The 18,806-nt window shown below is 39.6% G+C and overlaps 1 protein-coding gene across 1 annotated transcript in view; it reads right to left on the bottom strand.

Moving 5' to 3' along the window:
* Nucleotides 1-7,286: 7,286 nt before the first annotated feature.
* The window catches only part of LOC104587250 (ER lumen protein-retaining receptor-like), a 33,960-nt gene continuing 22,440 nt past the window's right edge, over nt 7,287-18,806 (bottom strand). Inside the window, exons 4-6 of the mRNA XM_010244786.3 lie at nt 7,876-7,949; nt 7,705-7,768; nt 7,287-7,620 (exon numbers count right to left, since the gene is read on the bottom strand). Coding sequence (XP_010243088.1) covers nt 7,584-7,620; nt 7,705-7,768; nt 7,876-7,949 — 175 coding nt within the window. The 3' untranslated portion in view covers nt 7,287-7,583. The remainder of the gene's footprint in view (nt 7,621-7,704; nt 7,769-7,875; nt 7,950-18,806) is intronic.

Raw genomic sequence — 18,806 nt, 5'->3', positions numbered from 1 at the left:
TGCCACAAATGCATATCTCAATGTGGAAGTTCATGCCCAAATCAGTCCTAAAACCAGCCTCCACTAAAAATGGCACAATGTATTCTTGAAGCTAGTTCAACAATGCAGTTTTCAACAAAATTGCAATCCAACTGCTTGGATCAAACTAGAGAGGTGAGCACGAAATTTCTCTAAATTTTTCTTGTAAAAATCCGAAGAAAACTTATCTATATCAGTCCCAAAATAGTTGTGGTCAAATTAGGGTTTCTTGGGAGAAAAAAGAAGAGAGAGCGGAATAGAGAGAGTTCTTAATCAGTTCGCCATCTTCTTTTATCTCTTTATGGAGCACTTCTCCTAATCAAATAAGGAGATTATCCAAATCTAATTTGGATCTGGACTCTATTAAGAGATAAGCCCTATCCACTTAAGAGGATGAGTGCTCCATACCCAAATTCACCCCACGTCACATAACAACTTAATCTGTCATGTGGTAACTTAATTAATCATATTAATTATGGGCTTTAGGCCCATCAACTATATGGATCACAACCCAAGGGTGTTGCATGGCCAACTTAGGCCTGATTTGTATGATGTGGGACCCCACAATGACCTCACGTAAGTCCACATAGGTTCGGCCCAGCCTCTATGAAAATGACTGATCGAATTCACTGCTACGTAGTAAACCCTTTAGCACATCACTATGGGCTCAAAACAGGTCCAACATTTACACTTAAATGATCATTGAATTCAACCATCCTATGAAGACCCAAGGATAATTGACTTAAGTAAGACAAAGCCCATTGTAGGGACCTCGCCACTCTTGTGCCGAGGACCCGCCCCTCCGGTCCTCTCCCTCAGATGAACCACCCGACATGATAAAAATAAAAGAAAGAAAAAGGAGATGTAGAAGACTCATCGAACTAAGAGAAGGACAACTAAGACGGACCTAACCGGACGAGAACACCGAACAGGTCAAGGTTGCAAGCGCTCCAACTTTACTTGAGTTCTCAACAGATCTAAACGGACCCCTTAAGGGGCCTCTATTTATAGGTGGGGAACTCAACCTACGAACGATTGAGATTGAAGTGATCCAACGACTAAGAGACCATGATGGTTTATATTCTGACGACAAACCAAAGTGCATTTTTTATGTCCGCATGGCTTAATTTTTGTGTGATGTCCGTGCGTGCCTAGGACGTGACCTGTTAGACAGTTCAACATAAACCAGATCAGTCCAACCTTGAACCGGTGGGCTGTTGAAGATCCTATGTCATAACTCTAGCCGCATTCAGCCTGGATCAGACTACTCCATTTCTGAGTTCGCTAACCTCGACCTCGGGAGTAGGGGCAATTGATGGATGGTGATTTGGTAGGCTAATCACAAAGCGACATGTGGCACATTAAACCATCTGATGACACCTCAGTGCCACGTGGGATGTATATCCCGACCTAAGGAGACTAACCGGATACCTCACTGTAGAGACTGATCTATGTCTCTTACATCTTCTTTCCTTTTTTGGCCCTTGGGACCACCCTTTTATGTTGTAACTTATGTACACTATCTTTTATTTTATTATTTCTTGTAAGACAAGGACATAACTGTCCTTTCCATAACATTATATTATCTCATATATAAGTTAAACTTTTCTAGATGTGATGTTCAAGACAGAACACACCCTTTTCACTCTCAACTCTTTCTTCTCTGTTTTGATCCGAGTTGACATGGTACCAGAGCAGGTTTTTCAACCTATCCTTGATTGAGATCCTTTTAGATCTGTGAGATCAACCCATCTTCTTCAGTTTTGGATCTCGTATGTTGTTGTACTGGTCTACACACATCTCTCTGGAAGCTCACCATCAGAAATAGGGTTTCTTCATTTTCTCTCAATCAGCTACTCCAATCACTATGAAACTACAGATTTGAAGTCACCCAGGTTAGATCTACATAGATCTATAATTTTTTTGTTCGGATTCCTTTTGAAGAGTATTCTGCCCCTCTTCTTGTTCGACAGTCCAAAAAACTTACATTTTTGGACTGTTATTAGTTTGAGATCTCTGTGTAACTGGTTTCTTTATTGGATTTTGATTCTTCTATGTGGCGTGTGGTTGGGCCACTTATTCCACCAAGTTTTGGACTTTCTTGAACCTTCATCTGCTCTATTTTCTCAGTTTTTCTTTGCTTACTTTGCTGAAATGGCCATGGAGAAGAGACATTCTACCAGTAAGGTTCAATGGAACAAATTATGCCTTTTGGAAATTCCATTTCCAGTTCTATGTTGAAGGAAATGGATTATGGGGGTTTGTGGGTGGTTCCACAAGACAACCAGATGAGTCTGATTCTAAGGGGTTGAAACAGTAGAAGATCGACAATGCCAAAGTAGTGTCTTAGCTTCTCGGATCTATTGAAACCAAGATTGCTATTCCAATGAGAAGTTATTGAACTACTAGTGAGATGTTCACCTACATGGAAAAGGTGTATCAACAGTCCAACATCTCATGTTAGTATCAGACGGAGACAGATATATTTTCTTACAGTCAGGGTGAGAAGAAAATATAGGACTACTATGCTAGTTTTGTGAACCTGTGGACGGAGTATGAATTAGTTCACATGGGTGTCAGGGTGAGAAGAAAATATAGGACTACTATGCTGGTTTTGTAAACCTGTGGACGGAGTATGAATTAGTTCACATGGGTGAAAACACCTCTGCTTGATACATAAAAAGTCTAAAAGAACACTTTGATAGGAGGAAAATCATGCATTTTTTTATGTATCTGAGACCTTAATATGAAATTATAAGGTCCAACACTTTCAGTAGGGGCACTCCTCCCACACTTGACACAGTTTTGGCAGAGTTTCTCAGGGAGGAAACTAGACTCATTACTCAATCAACCTTGAGGTCGAAATCTAATTCAAGAATAGAGACAACCTTTCTGATGAATAAATCCAAGTTCAAGAAGGACTTGTCTCATTTACAATGCCATGAATGCAAGGAATACAGACATGTTGTTTCACACTGCCAGAAGAAAATTTTCTACACCTATTGCAAACAGCATGGACATATTATTCCTGAATGTCCTACCAAACCAGCAAAGGGGAATGGTTCAAGCTCTAAGAAGAATCAACACAAGGCTTTCCAAACAACCACTGAAGGTATAGACACAGGGAGTACAACTTCAGCTAGAATGAATGAAAATTCTTGGAATCTTACAGAAGAAAGAATGCAACAGCTAGTATCCTCAGCTATTTCCTCTACATTTCCAGCCATCAGTCTTTCGGGTGAGTCATCCTATTATTGTTCCTCTCCTAGCCACTTATGGATCATTGATTCCGGGGCCTCTAACCATATGACAGGGGCTCACACTAGTCAGTTCGTTAAACCCAAATCCTTGAATAAACATATTATTACTGTTAAGGGAGAGAAACTAGATATTGTTGGTTGTAATGAATTGTCCTTAACTACATCTGTTAATTCTTGTTTTCATCTACCTAAAACTTTCTTTGTTCCTAAACTTACAACTAATTTGATCTCAGTCGGTCAACTAGTTGAGGATGGTAGCATTGTTTCCTTTTCCCATGATGGTTGTTTGATACAGGACCAACACACTGGGACGATGAAAGGAAAGAAGATGTAAGAGACATAGATAAGTCTCTACACTCACAATAGGGCGACACTTTCCACCTCAGGAGTAAGAGGACCTCAAAGGCCAACCTGCGTTCCTTTGACCTACACTCCTCTAACCCGGGCAGCCGTTAGCCTCTGGGGTACTGACCTGACGACTCGCGTGGAAGGCTGACCTTATCCAAAGTAACGCGCCTATCGATTCCAAGTCAGTTGGTAGCACATTGACCACATAGTGTGGATAACCCCAGTCTCTATACAACTTGGAGAGTTGGATGAGGATCTCCACCAACACGGGAAAGATGCACCCCGAAGATAATGAGCCGATAATGTCTGATGCCCTCGAATATCTAGGACACGGAATTCGGACCTCGATTCCTATAAAAGGGACTCGACCCACCTTTACAAGGTATGCACAATTTAGTATAAACATAGCTCTTGTTTTCTTGTTTTCTTGTTTTCTTGCTTTCTTGATTTACTAGATCGACTAACTTAAGCATCAAAGTGCTCACCCTGAGTCTAAACCCCTGGACACTCCAAGCTGTCCTCCAACAGGGAAGTAGGCAATTTTGCACATCATCAATAGCCTTGTGGGTATGGATAGGGTGTTAGTATTAGGTTAATCCCGACCCTTCTCTACTTACATATTGTTGGAAGGTGTATGAACTTATGTGCTAGGTGTTGAATATAATAATAATTAAATTTTATGTAAGGGATAATTGATAGTTTATGTGTTTTTTATGAGTTTGTATCTACTTCTCGCAAAGTGTACCTCATACTGACCTCACAACATGTCCTGGCCGCACATCAGGAACATCTCCCGCACTTGTATTTATTATTCATGGGGAGATGTTTCAAATACAGGGTGTGATGTGGCTATGAGGTCGATGCAAGGCACGCCCTGTGAGGAACAAATTCCAATTCGTTCTTTACATGTTTAATCAAATAATTAGAAATTTTTATGTTTGTTCATGCTATTTTATTTTCTTTATAATAAGATATCAGATGCCATTTCTAGACCTAACTAGCCAATGCGACCCACCTCACCCTCAAATGTAGGGAGAGTAGGGTTGGGGAGGCCTTTGCATTTTCATGTGCAAGAAGGTTTAGAATTTGAAAATCTAATCCGTTATGAGTTTTGGGGAGGGTACGAGTTGGGAGGTCTAGGGTAATGGGTAGATGTGCACATGTATATATGTAATGTAAAAAAAATCCAGCAACCAAAATGAACAATTGATCTGATACCTCACATCTCATAAAAGTGGGACCTTATCTCATGGTAAGATGTGTAGTATTAGATTATGTTGGTAGGATGTTGGAACACATTTTGTTGGCAAGAGATCCCAACTCCTAATGCCAGTGTCCCACAGAGTGCGCCCCATAGCAAATCCCAACCATGTATTGAGAACATCTTCCATACTCCCAATGCACAGTTGGGATGTGTTGTGTGATGTACTTTGTGGGGAGCCAATGTGAACTCCCCTATCTGACCCTGACCCTAACCTTGAAACTATGAAATATCATCATGAAAAAGTAATAAAGCTCCATACTTGAAAATATAATTATACTTTGAACCCTAGTTCTAAGCCTATCTTGTCCAAATAGTAAAACAAGCCTACCTTATTTTTATAGAAGCCTAATCAACCAATATTGCATTTGAGAGACTTTTCTTCAACTATATGAATATAACTTTTAGGGCAAATTATAAAGACCCCCTTGCACTATGGGGTCAGTGACGAATGCCCCCTAAACTTTCATTTACAACAAAGACCCCCTTGAACTTTCACTTTGCAACAAATACTCCCTCCATTAGAGTTCCATCAGTTAACTTCAAAAAAGAGTCTCATTCAAATGTTTAATTTATTTAAAACCCCAAACTACCATTCTTTATTTGAATGATTTATGATTCGATTAGTTTTTTAAATATAACATTGAAGCCCTCTTGATTGCTTGAATAGATCCTTGCAGACTTTTAGCTAGACTCAATATTCATATGAAATGTTAGAGGTTTCTTTCTAATAGATACATATTTATGGTTTCGTTTGTTTTTTCTTGAATTATTGGAGAAATGAGTGGACAATTTTTACATTTTAAGATGAAGAGAGACATTCATGTGAGTGAAATGAATCAAAAACAAAAAAATAAATTTTATTTTCTATGCCAATGAAACGATTCTTGTTATTTTAGATGGTTTCACTTGGAGAAAATGGAAGTATTTTTGGTTGATTAAGGTTTAAGAGAAAAGGACAAGAAAAAGAAAACAAGGAAAGTTTAGGTAGGTATTTTGGTAACTTAACACATTCTATCATTTTACTTAACGATCAGGGGTATTTGTCGTAAAGTAAAAGTTTAAGGGGGCATTTGTCGCAAAGGAATGTTTAGGGGGTATTTGTCACTAACCCCATAATATAGGGGGTCTTTGTAATTCACTCTAACTTTTTATTTAATGATGAAATTGGTGCAAGTTCTCACTTTCAAAGAAAAAACAGTAATAAATTCTAGGGTAAATTGTTGAAATATCCCCAAAAGTTTAGTAATTGCAATTACCTCCCCTTAACTTTCTGATAGAAATGCAAGTAGACCCCAATGGTAGAATCTTCTTAAAAAAAGTATGAAAAATGTGAATATGCCTTTTTTTATCAGTAGCCCACTTGAATGCAAAATTACTTCTTTTTTTATTGATGTATTTTTACATCTTATTATCAATGTAAATATGCATTGGAAAATGTGTTTTCTGTCATTCGTTAATGCATAAATGTAATGTTGCCAAACACAGGCAAAAGTGAACCAAAGTGCAAATTTACCCTGAACTGTGGTTTACACTCCATTTGCATTGTTTCCAAACGCAGCTCAATGCCTCAAACAAAGCTAAAGGCCCCCACCCCAAAGGGTAAAATACAAAAACCTCCCCTGAAATTTTTGGCAATCATAAAAACCTCCTCTATAATTTAATTTTAATAAATACCTCCCTTGAATTTTTGAGAAATTCAACAAAAACCTCCCTTCCATCACCTTCCCAAACGAAAACATTAAATTGATGCACCATTTTTTTCCAAATACCCATTCTACCTTTTCATAAATTATTTTACATATAAAATTACTAAAATAACCCTACTTTAACTCAACAAAAACATTAGAAAATGACCATTAAAGGAGGTTTTTGTCAAATTAAAATAGGATTATTTCAATAATTTTGTATGTAAAATAATTTATAAAAGGGTAAAATGGGCCTTTGGAAAAAAATCGGTGCATCAGTCTAATGTTTTGGCATGGAAAGGTGATAGAAGGGAGGTTTTTGTCAAGTTTCTCAAAAGTTCAAGGGAGGTATTTGCTAAAATGAAATTATAGGGGAGGTTTGTATGATTATCAGAAACTTCAGGGGAGGCTTTTTTGTATTTTACCCAAAAAAAGGGCTCTTGGTAACCTAGCTCAGCTTGCTCAAATCCATGAAAAATATGGATTTAGGGAGATACAAAGAGCTCCTCACATGAGTCACACCCGTAGTCCATTAATTTTGTTGTCAGACGAGATTCATGAGCTATAATGTAGTGTAAAAACAAATTTCGAATTTGATGAAAATTGACAAAACCACCCTGTCAATGTGAAGCCTCCTTAATCGAGATAGTCCATTGAGCCATTATTTCCATACACTAAAAATCCAAGTCATTGTCTTTTGAAAATTCGTGATACTTGAAGGGATTGTTAGCTCCGCTTTCTTGTTTGTTTGATTTTTAGTTGCAAGAAACAAAAGTTAGTTACAATAAACATAGATTACCAAAAAAAAAAAGGGTTACAACAAACATCAAATGTATCTGTTGTAGAAAGGCCCCACACAAAGAAAATGAAGGCCCTGATAAGATTAGTATGTGCTATGGTGCTATCTGTTTAGTTACCATGAAAGACGATACAATGACCATAGGAATCTAGTCCCCTTTGTTGTGCCTGGATTGTAAAGTTAATAAATCTGAATGAAGAAGCTACTCTTCAAGCAGGAAGCTGGAGTTTCTCATTGTTCTTCCAGCTGAACACAAAAGAAGAAAAGGAAAAACTGTAAGTATGGATGCAATCTTTAGAAATTATTATAATGGTAGAAAGGAAAAGATACCTCTTTATATAGTAGTAGAAAAAGTCAGCATAAAGAGTCGTCTGAACCAAGCCTGATAACCAAGCTGCATTTTGCATAAGGTAAATAACCATTGTTAGCACTTATAAGCATACAGTTAAGCCAAAGAGGGATAAGGTCAAGAAAATGCTAATAGTGGGCTGAAGAACTTACGTATCCACCGGACCAGGTGATTCTCTGTGAAGTAACGATAAACCCAGTTGACCAAATATAGGGCCCGGTAAGCACTACAGAGGTTACCAAAGAAGAAATGTTACCGCTTATAGAATTTGCTAGGCACTACAGATGTGACCAAAAAAATAAAAAATAATCACAAGATTCATTGGACATTTAACAAAAGCACTCCTGGAAATGATAGTCACATGTGTCTGCTTCAATACGGAAAATTGATTACTACCAAAAAAAAATACGGAAAATTGATTGATTATGAAAGAAAAAGCCTGACTGCATCTTGATAATGAAACCAAAACCAAACCAACAAAAGAATTTACAGAAACTCCAAGGAAACAAGGGACCGTGCAGATACATCCTTTTTACTGAGTTAAAGATAGTGCTCCTCGCACTGCTTATTTTCGATTAGAGATGATCTTAATTGTGCCATGTTAAAAATCTGGTGATGCAATAACTAGCCTTTCAGTCTCTCCTTTAGATGTGTCAACCAGTCACTACTTATGCATTCCACAAAACAGATATATGCTAAATTTAACAATATGCAATGTGTGTGTATATGAAAAAGGTTTCCTAATTGGGTCAAGTAGGGACCGGACTTCTTTACGTAACCAACCCTATTTCTGGTACATGAAGGATGGTTTAGCATACCTAAACCATCCTATTTTTAAGATAAATAAAAAAAGAAATTTTATTAAGAAAGATAAAGAAGATATTACCAACACCTGACTGTGCCTACCACCAAAAACTTACAAAACCAGACCAATCAATATCATTAATAATAACCCACCCAAAACATAGAAAAACCCTTCATATTAAAGAAAATGCACAGCCACGAACCACCTCAATTTGACCATGGACCCAATTAAATTCACTTAAGAATCAAACAACACCCCAACCCCAGCCTTCACCCAACTAGAACTTCCAAACCCAAACCCCTTGTGGTGCCTCTTAAACCTCCCCTTGGTCAAAAAACAAAACACATTCTGTTTCCTGGGTTTCTTAATTTTCTTTCTAGGACCACCCCCTAGCAGCCCCAACTACAACCTGCTGAAAACCGTCGAAACTTGAACAGTTCAAAATTGCTTCTTGTTTCTAAATCTAATTAGTGCATTAGGCAGCTCATTCCTAACTCCTACTCCTTATTACACATTTAATCTCTCTAACTCCAACATAGCATTTTTTTTCAAAGATTCGAGTTGCCTCCTCTCTAGGATCTTCACATGCAATCACTTCAGTTTTAGAGCCTCTCAACGTTTCTTTCTTTTCCAAATTGCTTGTGACAACCCCCGATCAAAGTTTACCTTAGTTTCTTCCTCACTTCCCTGTAAAAGCCTTCTTCCACCTCCCTGAAAGTTTCCCTGGCAAAATCCTCTCCAAGAAAAAACAAACCCAATATTTTACTAACTTCCATTCCTTTGTTGACCACCTTCTCCATATTCATCTTCTTTCCAATTTCATGAGGTTCATCTAAGATGACTTCACCTTCCTCTTTCAAAGACTCAGCTTCCGTTTCCATTTCTTTCTCCTCATCTGTGCCAAATGGAAATGTTCTGTACCTCCTCTTTCTCTTGTACACATTTGCATCTGACGATTCTTCACACCACTGCCTGTCCCAATCTCCCTTTCCTCTCCAACCCTTCAATCTCCCACTTCACCTTCCCTTTTATCCTCCCAGAATATTCAATTCTTTCCTGATAACTAAACGCTAGCTCGCCTGTTACTCCCTCTTGAAATCCACCTTCAATCTCCACCTCCCCTTTGTGCTTGGCCGAAACTTCCATCAACACATCATCTTTCTGTAAAACTATATCTGCTTGTGGATCATTCACCGACTCCAAAGGGCCAACCTGTTCAACCTCTTCTTCCCACAGTACTGCACAAACTTTCCTCTCACTGATCATATTTGTCAGAAGTTCAGCCTCCCTTGTACCACCGAACTCCATGCAACCAAAAGAACCATTCAGATTCTTTCACATACCTTGTAGTCACCCATTCCCAAATGTCGTTTGCTTTCCCAAGTCTGATTTTTCTCCTCATGACATGCTTCTTTACAGGTGTCTTTGGTTTTCCTTTTGAAGTTCTCATCAAAACTTCATCAGATGCTGAATTATCCCCTACCCTTGTTTCTCCAGTCTACCAGGTACCTTCGAGTTTCCCATGGACCTCCATCGAGGGAAATCTGCATTCTCCCATCAATCTTCTTTCCATCTCTCGGACCAATCCCAGGGTCTGAAGATGAAGGATTTTATCCAGAAGTTATGCCCTTCTCATCATCTGAAATGTTCACAGGAGCCTTAAATGGGGAAGAATAAATATCCTCCCTCAAGACTCTCAACTAGGTCATGTTATTTCCTAAACCTTGAAATGTTAAATCGACCGGTTCAAATAAAATGGTTCAGCGAAGCCCAAAACACCCCTTACCAATTTTGATTACGTGGTTACCTGGAGCAGCTTTAAAATCAACTTTATTGCCATCCGCATTTAGATCTCCCTCTAAACTCTATTGGTTCACCTCCCCAATCTTACCCTGCATGCTATCCATTTTCTGTGAAGGTGTTGTTCAACTATCCCACCAGCTAATGCCTGTGCGTCGGTTCGGCTGCCAGACTGTGCTCCAGCTGTTGAGGTACCAAAGTTAGCAAAATGGTGCATAACATCCTGCTCATACAAATTCTCCACGCCCTTTTCCAAACAAGAATCCAATAAAAAAGATTTCTCCAAACTTTTCCTTCCACGTAGCTCATCTTCTTCAAACCATTCATGTTCCACCCTGTGTCCTCCACTCCAGAGAGCAGCTTCCACAGAAGTTGCAATCTAGATACTATGAAACCTGCCGTCTAACAATACTTCCATCTTTCTTGGAATTTCTTTAGGCTTCACTCCCATCAATCTCACAGCCACCGAATGAAGATCTTTAGCAAAGACACCGGTTAGACAGCCATCACAAGCTTTAGCAATTGCCTTAAAAGTTGAAAGCATCTGAAATGAAAGGGCAACCCCAGGATCCTTATTGTTATCCCACCATCAGGTTGCAGATCCTTTGGGTTGAACCAGGACTCCATCATGAGATTAAAAACTGGCCACACTTTGTTTGAAGAGAGGAAGTTACTATTTCTACCACATCTTCCAAAATATCAAGAATCACTTTGCTCTCATCAAATGGAGTTAGCATTAACGAGCCTTTCAATTTCAAGAAGTTATTGAATGCTTCTCCGATTGCATATCAATCTTCAACCTTTTCTTTTGCTGTAACCACAAAGCGGTTCTCGCATCGCTCCTTTCCTTTATTAAACACCAATTTAATCTCCCCCACAATACCTATTAACAGAAGAAGAGAGGAGAAATAAGGAAGAAGAAGAGGAGGGAGAGAGAGAGAGAGAGAGAGAGAGAGAGGAAAGAAGGGAGAAGAGAAGAGAAAGGTTTTGGAGTCAACTAACTGACTGGGCACCATCTTATATTATTATATATAAGGGCAACCATAATTAAAAGGGAAAAGACCCCTATGCCCCTGCTTAAGTTAGAGTACATAAACAATGATAAAAAACTTACTTTAACCAGACCAAACAGACCCTAACTCAGCAGAATACAAACATAAAAAATAAAGTAAACATTCCAACACTCCCCCTCAAGTTGGGACATAGATGTCAATCATGCCCAACTTGTCACACAAATTATTATGCCGCACATGATGAAGGCCCTTGGTGATGATGTCTACAAGTTGTTCTTCTAAACTAACATATGGAGTACACACTTCTCCGCTCACAAGTTTTTTCTCAAATAAAATGCTTGTCCACTTCAATATGTTTTGTTCTATCATGGAGGACTAGGTTAGCCATTAGCAGCAATATTGATAGCATCTTTATTGTCACAATAGAGTGACATAGGTTTGTTAACTGTAAAACCCAGCTCTCCTAAAATGTTTTTTATCCACATGATTTCAACAACTCCATGAGACATAACTCTGTATTTGCTTCAACACTAGATCTAGCCACTACACTTTGCTTCTTACTTCTCCAGGTGACTAAGTTTCCACCCACAAAGGTACAATACCCACTGGTAGATTTTCTGTCATCGACTGCCCCTGCCCAATCAGCACCTGTATACACCTCCACTTTCAAATGCCCATGTTTCTAGAATAGAAAACCAACTCTTGGGAACTTTTTGAGGTATCTAAGGATCCTTTCTGTAACTTCAAAGTATGTTGTCTTAAGGTTATGCATTAACTGACTAAGGACACCCATTGCATAGGCAATATCAGGTCTGGTCATAGACAAATATAAGTGTCTCCCTACAAGTCTCTAGAACTTCTTCACATCTTTCAAAAGCTCCCCCTGACTGTCTCCCAGCTAATGGTTGGGTTCAATGGGTGAATCAATTCGCTTCACTCCTGACTTGCCTACATCCTCTAATAGATCTAGTACATATTTCCTTTGGCAAATAAAGATGCCCTTTTGAGAGCGGGTGACTTCACTCCCAAGGAAATAACATAAGGGGCCTAGATCTTTCACATCGAATTGAGTGTCTAGGAATTTCTTCAGCTTCTGTATTTCAGTCTTCCGATCTCTTGCGACCACTATGTCCTCAACATACACAATTAAAGTTGCAATTTTCCCTTCACCTTTCTTCACAAACAGAGTATGATCTGACTAGTATTGTTTGAACCCCATCTGTTGTACAACTAAGTGAAACTTACTAAACCAGGCTCGAGGTGATTGTTTCAACCCATACAATGATTTTTTTTAACCTGCACACCTTCTGCTCACTACCTTTGCATAGAAACCTGGAAGTTGAGTCATGTAAACCTCCTCCTCCAACTAGTGAAGTTCCCAATCAAGATTAGTTGCCAGTGAAAGGAGGATTCTGATCGAATTCATCTTGGCTACTGGAGCAAAGATCTCTTCATAGTCTACTCCATATACTTGTGCAAACCCTTTGACCACCAATTTGGCTTTGTACCTTTCTATTGAACCATTAGCCCTATACTTTACTGTGAATACCCACTTGCATCCCACTAGTTCCTTTTCTTCAAGAAGATCCACCAACTCCCAAGTGTCATTTTTGTGTAAGGCATTAATTTCTTCCTTCATTGCACCTGTCCATTCAGGTTTGGATAAAGCTTCTGCCACATTCTTAGGAACAGAAACACTATCAACGGAGAAAAGGAACACACGATATGAAGGTGAAATATGACTATAGGACACAAAGTGAGAGATAAGATGATTAGTAGTACAAGATCTAAGTAGTACAAGATCTAACACCCTTTCTCTTAGCAATAGGAACATCAAGATCATTAATAATAGGGGGATCAATATCAAGAGGTTCAGGCATATCAACGGGAACAAGTGTACCTAGCCGATGAGGATGATCTGCCTCTGGAGAGCCTGATTATGTTGGTTGCATAGTTTCAGATTCCACGGCTCTTGAATTCTACTGGCTCTTATGGCGGTGAAGAAAGACACAAAATGGAGGATGATCAGAAAGCGGAGGTAATTGAGTCTGAGCTTGGGTGTGTTTCTCCTCCTCAACCCTACTCTCCCCTAAGGAGAAACCGAGAAAAAATGTTGACTCTCAAAGAAGGAAACGTCCATGGAGACATAGTACTTGTGTGAGGCAGGATCATAGCAACGGTAACCCTTTTAAGATAAAGGATAACCAAGAAACACATAGGGAATGGCACGAGGATCAAGCTTACCACGAGTTGGAGACAAATCATGAACAAAGCAACGACACCCAAAAACACGCATTGGAATAGGAGATAAAGGAGCCGTAGGAAACAAAAGTTGATGTGGGGCACTGGGGCCTTACACTCTAGCAACCGAGGGCATATAATTGACGATATATGCAACACACATAACAACATCCATCCAAAATCATTTCGGAACATTCATATGGAGTAATAAACCACAAGCTACTTCGAGAAGATGACGATTTTTTTTCTTTTAGCGACACCGTTTTGTTAGGGTGTCCTAGTACAAGAGCTCCGATGAAGAGATCCACACGAAGCAAAGAACTCTATGAGATCACTATGGAAGTACTCATTTGCGTTGTCCGACTGGAAGATATGAATCTCAATTTGGAATTGAGTGAAAATCATGTGTTGAAAATCTTTCACAATCTTTGGCACTCTGTCTCTAGATCGCATAGGATAAACCCATGTATATCTAGAGTAGTCATCAATCAAAGTAATGAAATAGTTATATACAGTCTCAGAAGGTAGAGTAACAGAGCCCCAAACATCAGAATAGACAATATGAAAAGGAAATTCAGACATGTTTGACACTACAACTCACTAACTGACAGAAACTTAAATAACTCAGGAAACATAAGTTTTAAAGACTCAAACGAAAGATGACCAAGACGATTATGCCACAAATAGGCATGGATCTCACTAGATGAACTTAAGGACTCTGTAGCCACAAGACCAGCTTTATTCTCCAACATATAGAGACCGGCCACCATGCTTCTTCTACCAATCGTCTTCCCCGAGGCCAAACCCTGAAACACACACGAAGAAGGAAGGGAGATGGTTCCTTGACCAGCTATAGTGGAAAATGACTCATCAGCCAGTCTCACCTTATCTCCCCCAAAGAGGAGATTATATGCCTGAAATAAATTTGACTTACCAGTCATGTGGTTTGAGGCTCCAGAGTCGATTATCCAAGGGGAATTAAATGTATGAGATGACACATGGAAAGCAGTGGCAGTGTTACCTGATGTAGACGCAAAGGAGGTAGGAGTAGGGCCATAATCCATCTGGTGAAGTGTCCTACCATATAATTAAGAGTTGATGATCTCTTCCTTGGGGTCAGAACCAGAGTGCCGCTCCTAGGGTACCATGGGACTAGTCTCTTGAGATGCCACATTTGTTGAGTTATATTTCTTCTGACTCTGCTAGGATGGCTTCTTACTCGGATCAACTGTTGATTTCTTACTCAATTCCTGAGCCCATTTAGGCTTGCCGTAAAGTTCCCAACATGTGTCTCTAGTGTGTCTGGACTTCTGACAATGAGTGCACCAAAGCTTGTCTTTGTCATCCACTCTCTTCTGTGAATCACCCTTTTTAGAAGAACCTTCGACATTTAAATTTGTACCTCCTCGGACAGCTAGTGCAACTGGCTCCCCCTTTGTACAATTCATCACACTTCTTCTACTCTCTTCAGATTGAACTAAGGCATAAACTTTTTGAACTGAAAGTAAGTTCTAAATTCCTAAGATTTGTACCCTCATGGATTATGTAGGATTCAGCCCCAAAAGAAAAGCAAATACCCGTTGTTGGGAAACAAGTGACTTGTAGGCCTTCGCATCTTCATCACACTTCCAATTCACATTTTGATAATGATTCAGTTCCTTCCAAATTGACGTCAGATCTAAGTAGTACACCGAGAGACTCCTCTCCCCCTGCTTGCAAGTGGAGGATTCAGCTTGTAATTGATATATCTTTGCATAATGCTTTTGCTCTGAATAGGTAGTAGATTTGGCTTGTTCCCATATTTCACAAGCTGTTTTAGCCCACATAAATGTCTTCCTTACTTGTGGCAACATGGAAACCAAGAGCAATGACATCACCATACTATTTTCTTGGTCCCATCTGTCATATTCAGCACTTCCAATCTTTGGTTCCTTCACTTTATCATTAATATACCCTATTTTCCCTCTAGCAATTGAAGAAAACTGAAGAAAGGAGAGCTTGAGAGTTCAGCAATGAGGGTCTGAGAATGAGAGTTTCGAACCTACTCTCTCTCAACACCCTAACATTCTTTTATTAAGATATATTTGAATAATTACAAGGAGGCCCTTAGGTGGGCAAGAATTTACAAAGAACTTAATATAGACAGGATGGGCCCAGAATAAGGCCCATTACAGAAAAGAAACATAAATAACAAGAAAGAATAAACAACCTATGGGCCATTCGGCCCATCTTCTCTACACTCCCCCTCAAGCTAAGCATAGATGTCAATCATGCCAAGCTTGCTGGTATCATGCTGAAGTTTTGCCTTGGGAATGCCTTTGGTGAGAAAATCTGCCAACTGTCCTTCAGATGTGATGAAAGGAAGACACACTTCACCCGAAGAGATCCTTTCCCTAATGAAGTGTCGATCAACTTCAATATGCTTGGTTCTATCATGTTGCACTGGGTTGTGAGCAATGTTGATGGCAGCCTGATTATCATAGTACAACATCATTGGCTTGTCATATTCAACTCCAAGTTCTTCCATCAATGATTTTAGCCATAATAATTCAGAAACTCCATGTGTCATGGCCCTGTATTCTGCTTCAGCAGAGGACCAAGCAACAACTGATTGTTTCTTGCTTCTCCAAGAAACAACATTACCAGCCACCAAGCTGCAATACCCAGAAGTAGATCTTCTATCATCAATGTTTCCGGCCCAGTCAGCATCGGTGTAGGCTTCAAGTTTCATATGACCATGCTTGGCAAACAGAATACCTTTTCCTGGGGAGCCCTTCAAATAACATAGGATTCTCTCTGCTATTGCCAGATGAGTGTCTCGAGGAGCATGCATGAATTGGCTAATGCAACTGACTGCATATGCAATATCTGGCCGAGTCATGCATAGATACAAAAGTTTCCCAAGAAATCTCTGAAAGATTCCTTTGTCTTCTAACAATGTCCCTTCTGAGGCTGAGAGTTTATGACTCATATCAATAGGAGTAGCAACTGGTCTAGCACCCATCTTTCCAGTCTCGGAGAGCAAGTCAAGAACATACTTCCTTTGGGAGATAAGAATCCCATCCTTGAATCGAGCCACTTCTATACCAAGAAAGTATCTCAAGTCCCCCAAATCTTTAATCTCAAACTCTGTATGGAGAAAAGATTTTAGATCATGAATTCCTGAAACATCATTACCAGTCACTACAATATCATCTACATACACAATGAGGTATACTACCAGAGGTCCACTCCTCTTCACAAAAAGAGTATGATCGGACTGTGTCTGCACATAACCAAAGTTAACAAGTGATGTTCTAAATCTCTCAAACCATGCTCTAGGAGACTGTTTTAGTCCATAAAGAGATTTCTTCAGCCTGCATACCTTCCCTTTCATATCAGTTTCATACATCCCTGGAGGAAGAGACATATAAACCTCCTCATGTTATTCACCATTCAGAAATGCATTCTTCACATCCAATTGATAAAGGGGCCAGTCAAAGTGAGCAACTAAAGATAAAAGAACCCTCACAGATGTCATCTTGGCAACAGGTGCAAAGGTCTCTAAATAATCAATCCCATATGTCTGTGTATAGCCTTTTGCAACCAGCCTGGCCTTGTACCTTTCAATAGTGCCATCAGCTTGGTATTTGATAGTAAAGACCCACTTGCAACCGACTGGATCCTTCCCTTCAGGCAAATCCACCACTTCCCATGTGTCATTCTTGTATAGGGCATCGATTTCAGATCTCATAGCATCCCTCCACTCTGGAATCTTAAGAGCTTCTGACACAGACCTGGGAATAGGATGAGAAGCAACAGAAGAGAGATAGGCAAAGTATGGAGGTGAAAGCAAACTGTAAGAAAGCTGCTTGGAAATGCAGTGTGCAGTGCACTTCCGTTTTCCTTTCCTAACAGCAATGGGAATATCAAGGTCAGGGAAGGATGAATCCAAAGATGCTGAAACAATACATGTTGTCTCTTCTGTGACTGGAAGTGTATGAGGCCCATGTGTTGTAGGAAAAACAACCTGCACATTTTTGGATCTTTGCCTTTGATACACCTTGGGATTGAGGATAGGACGAGGAGGTAGAGTACTGGGACAAGGGGAAAGGAACGACTGATCCACCCTTGATGCATTTGAAGGAGAAGCAGACACATCAAGCGACTCAACAGGAACAGGAAGAGGAAGAGCAAACACATGTGACAAATCTTTCTGGAGAGGAACCATAAAAGGGAGAAAGCTTATCAAAGGTGACATCCATTGAGACATACCGATTGCCAGACTTTGGATCAAAACAACAATAACCCTTCTGTGTGGGGGAATAACCAAGGAAGATACACTTTTGAGCTTTGGGTTCAAATTTATGCCTTTGGACACTTGGAACATGTACATAACAGGTGCAGCCAAAGACTCGAATAGGAACAAGAAAAAGGTCCTTGTCTGGATGAAGAAGATTGAAGGGAGACTTAAACCCCAAAACCCTGGATGGCATACGGTTTATAAGATAGGTAGCAGTAAGAACAACATCACCCCAAAACCTGGTAGGAACATGTGAGGCAAATAAGATACTTCTTGCAACTTCAACAATATGCCTATTTTTCCTCTCAACAACCCCATTCTGTTATGGGGTCCTAGCACATGAGCTTTGATGAATAACCCCCATGTCAGAGAGATAGCAGGATAGGTTTTTCTCAAAGTATTCTTTTGCATTGTTAGATCTGAAGATTTTAATCCTGGTATCAAATTGGGTTAAAACAAATTCATGGAATTGTCTTACAAGTCTTGGAACTTCATCACGGGATTTCATCAGGAATATCCAAGTGAATCGAGAAAAATCATCAATAAATAGGATAAAATATTTATAGCCACCCATGGAAGGTAAGTGGTAAGGCCCCCACACATTAGAGTGCACAATATTAAAAGGAAAAGAAGATCTTTTATTACTCAAAGGATAATTGTTTCTACAATGCTTTGACAATTCACAAGACTCACAATGAAGACTAGACAAACTAATTCCCTTAAACAGTTCAGGGAAACGATGACTCAAGGCAGAAAAAGACAGATGACCAAAACAACGATGACACAACATAATCCGACTAACAGACTCTGAAGAAACAGATCCAAGAGCAGCATTCCCGAGATGATCAGTGCATTGTTCCGGGGTATCAAGCAGGTATATTCCGTTTGCCTCATGGCCACTCCCAATCACCTTCTGAGACTCCAGATCCTGAAAAACACAGT

Source organism: Nelumbo nucifera, chromosome 1 (genome assembly GCF_055504915.1).
Source record: "Nelumbo nucifera cultivar China Antique chromosome 1, China Antique-T2T, whole genome shotgun sequence".
Taxonomy (NCBI): domain Eukaryota; kingdom Viridiplantae; phylum Streptophyta; class Magnoliopsida; order Proteales; family Nelumbonaceae; genus Nelumbo; species Nelumbo nucifera.
The sequence above is the reverse complement of the archived record's forward strand: the minus strand, read 5'-3'. Positions and strand labels throughout refer to the sequence as shown.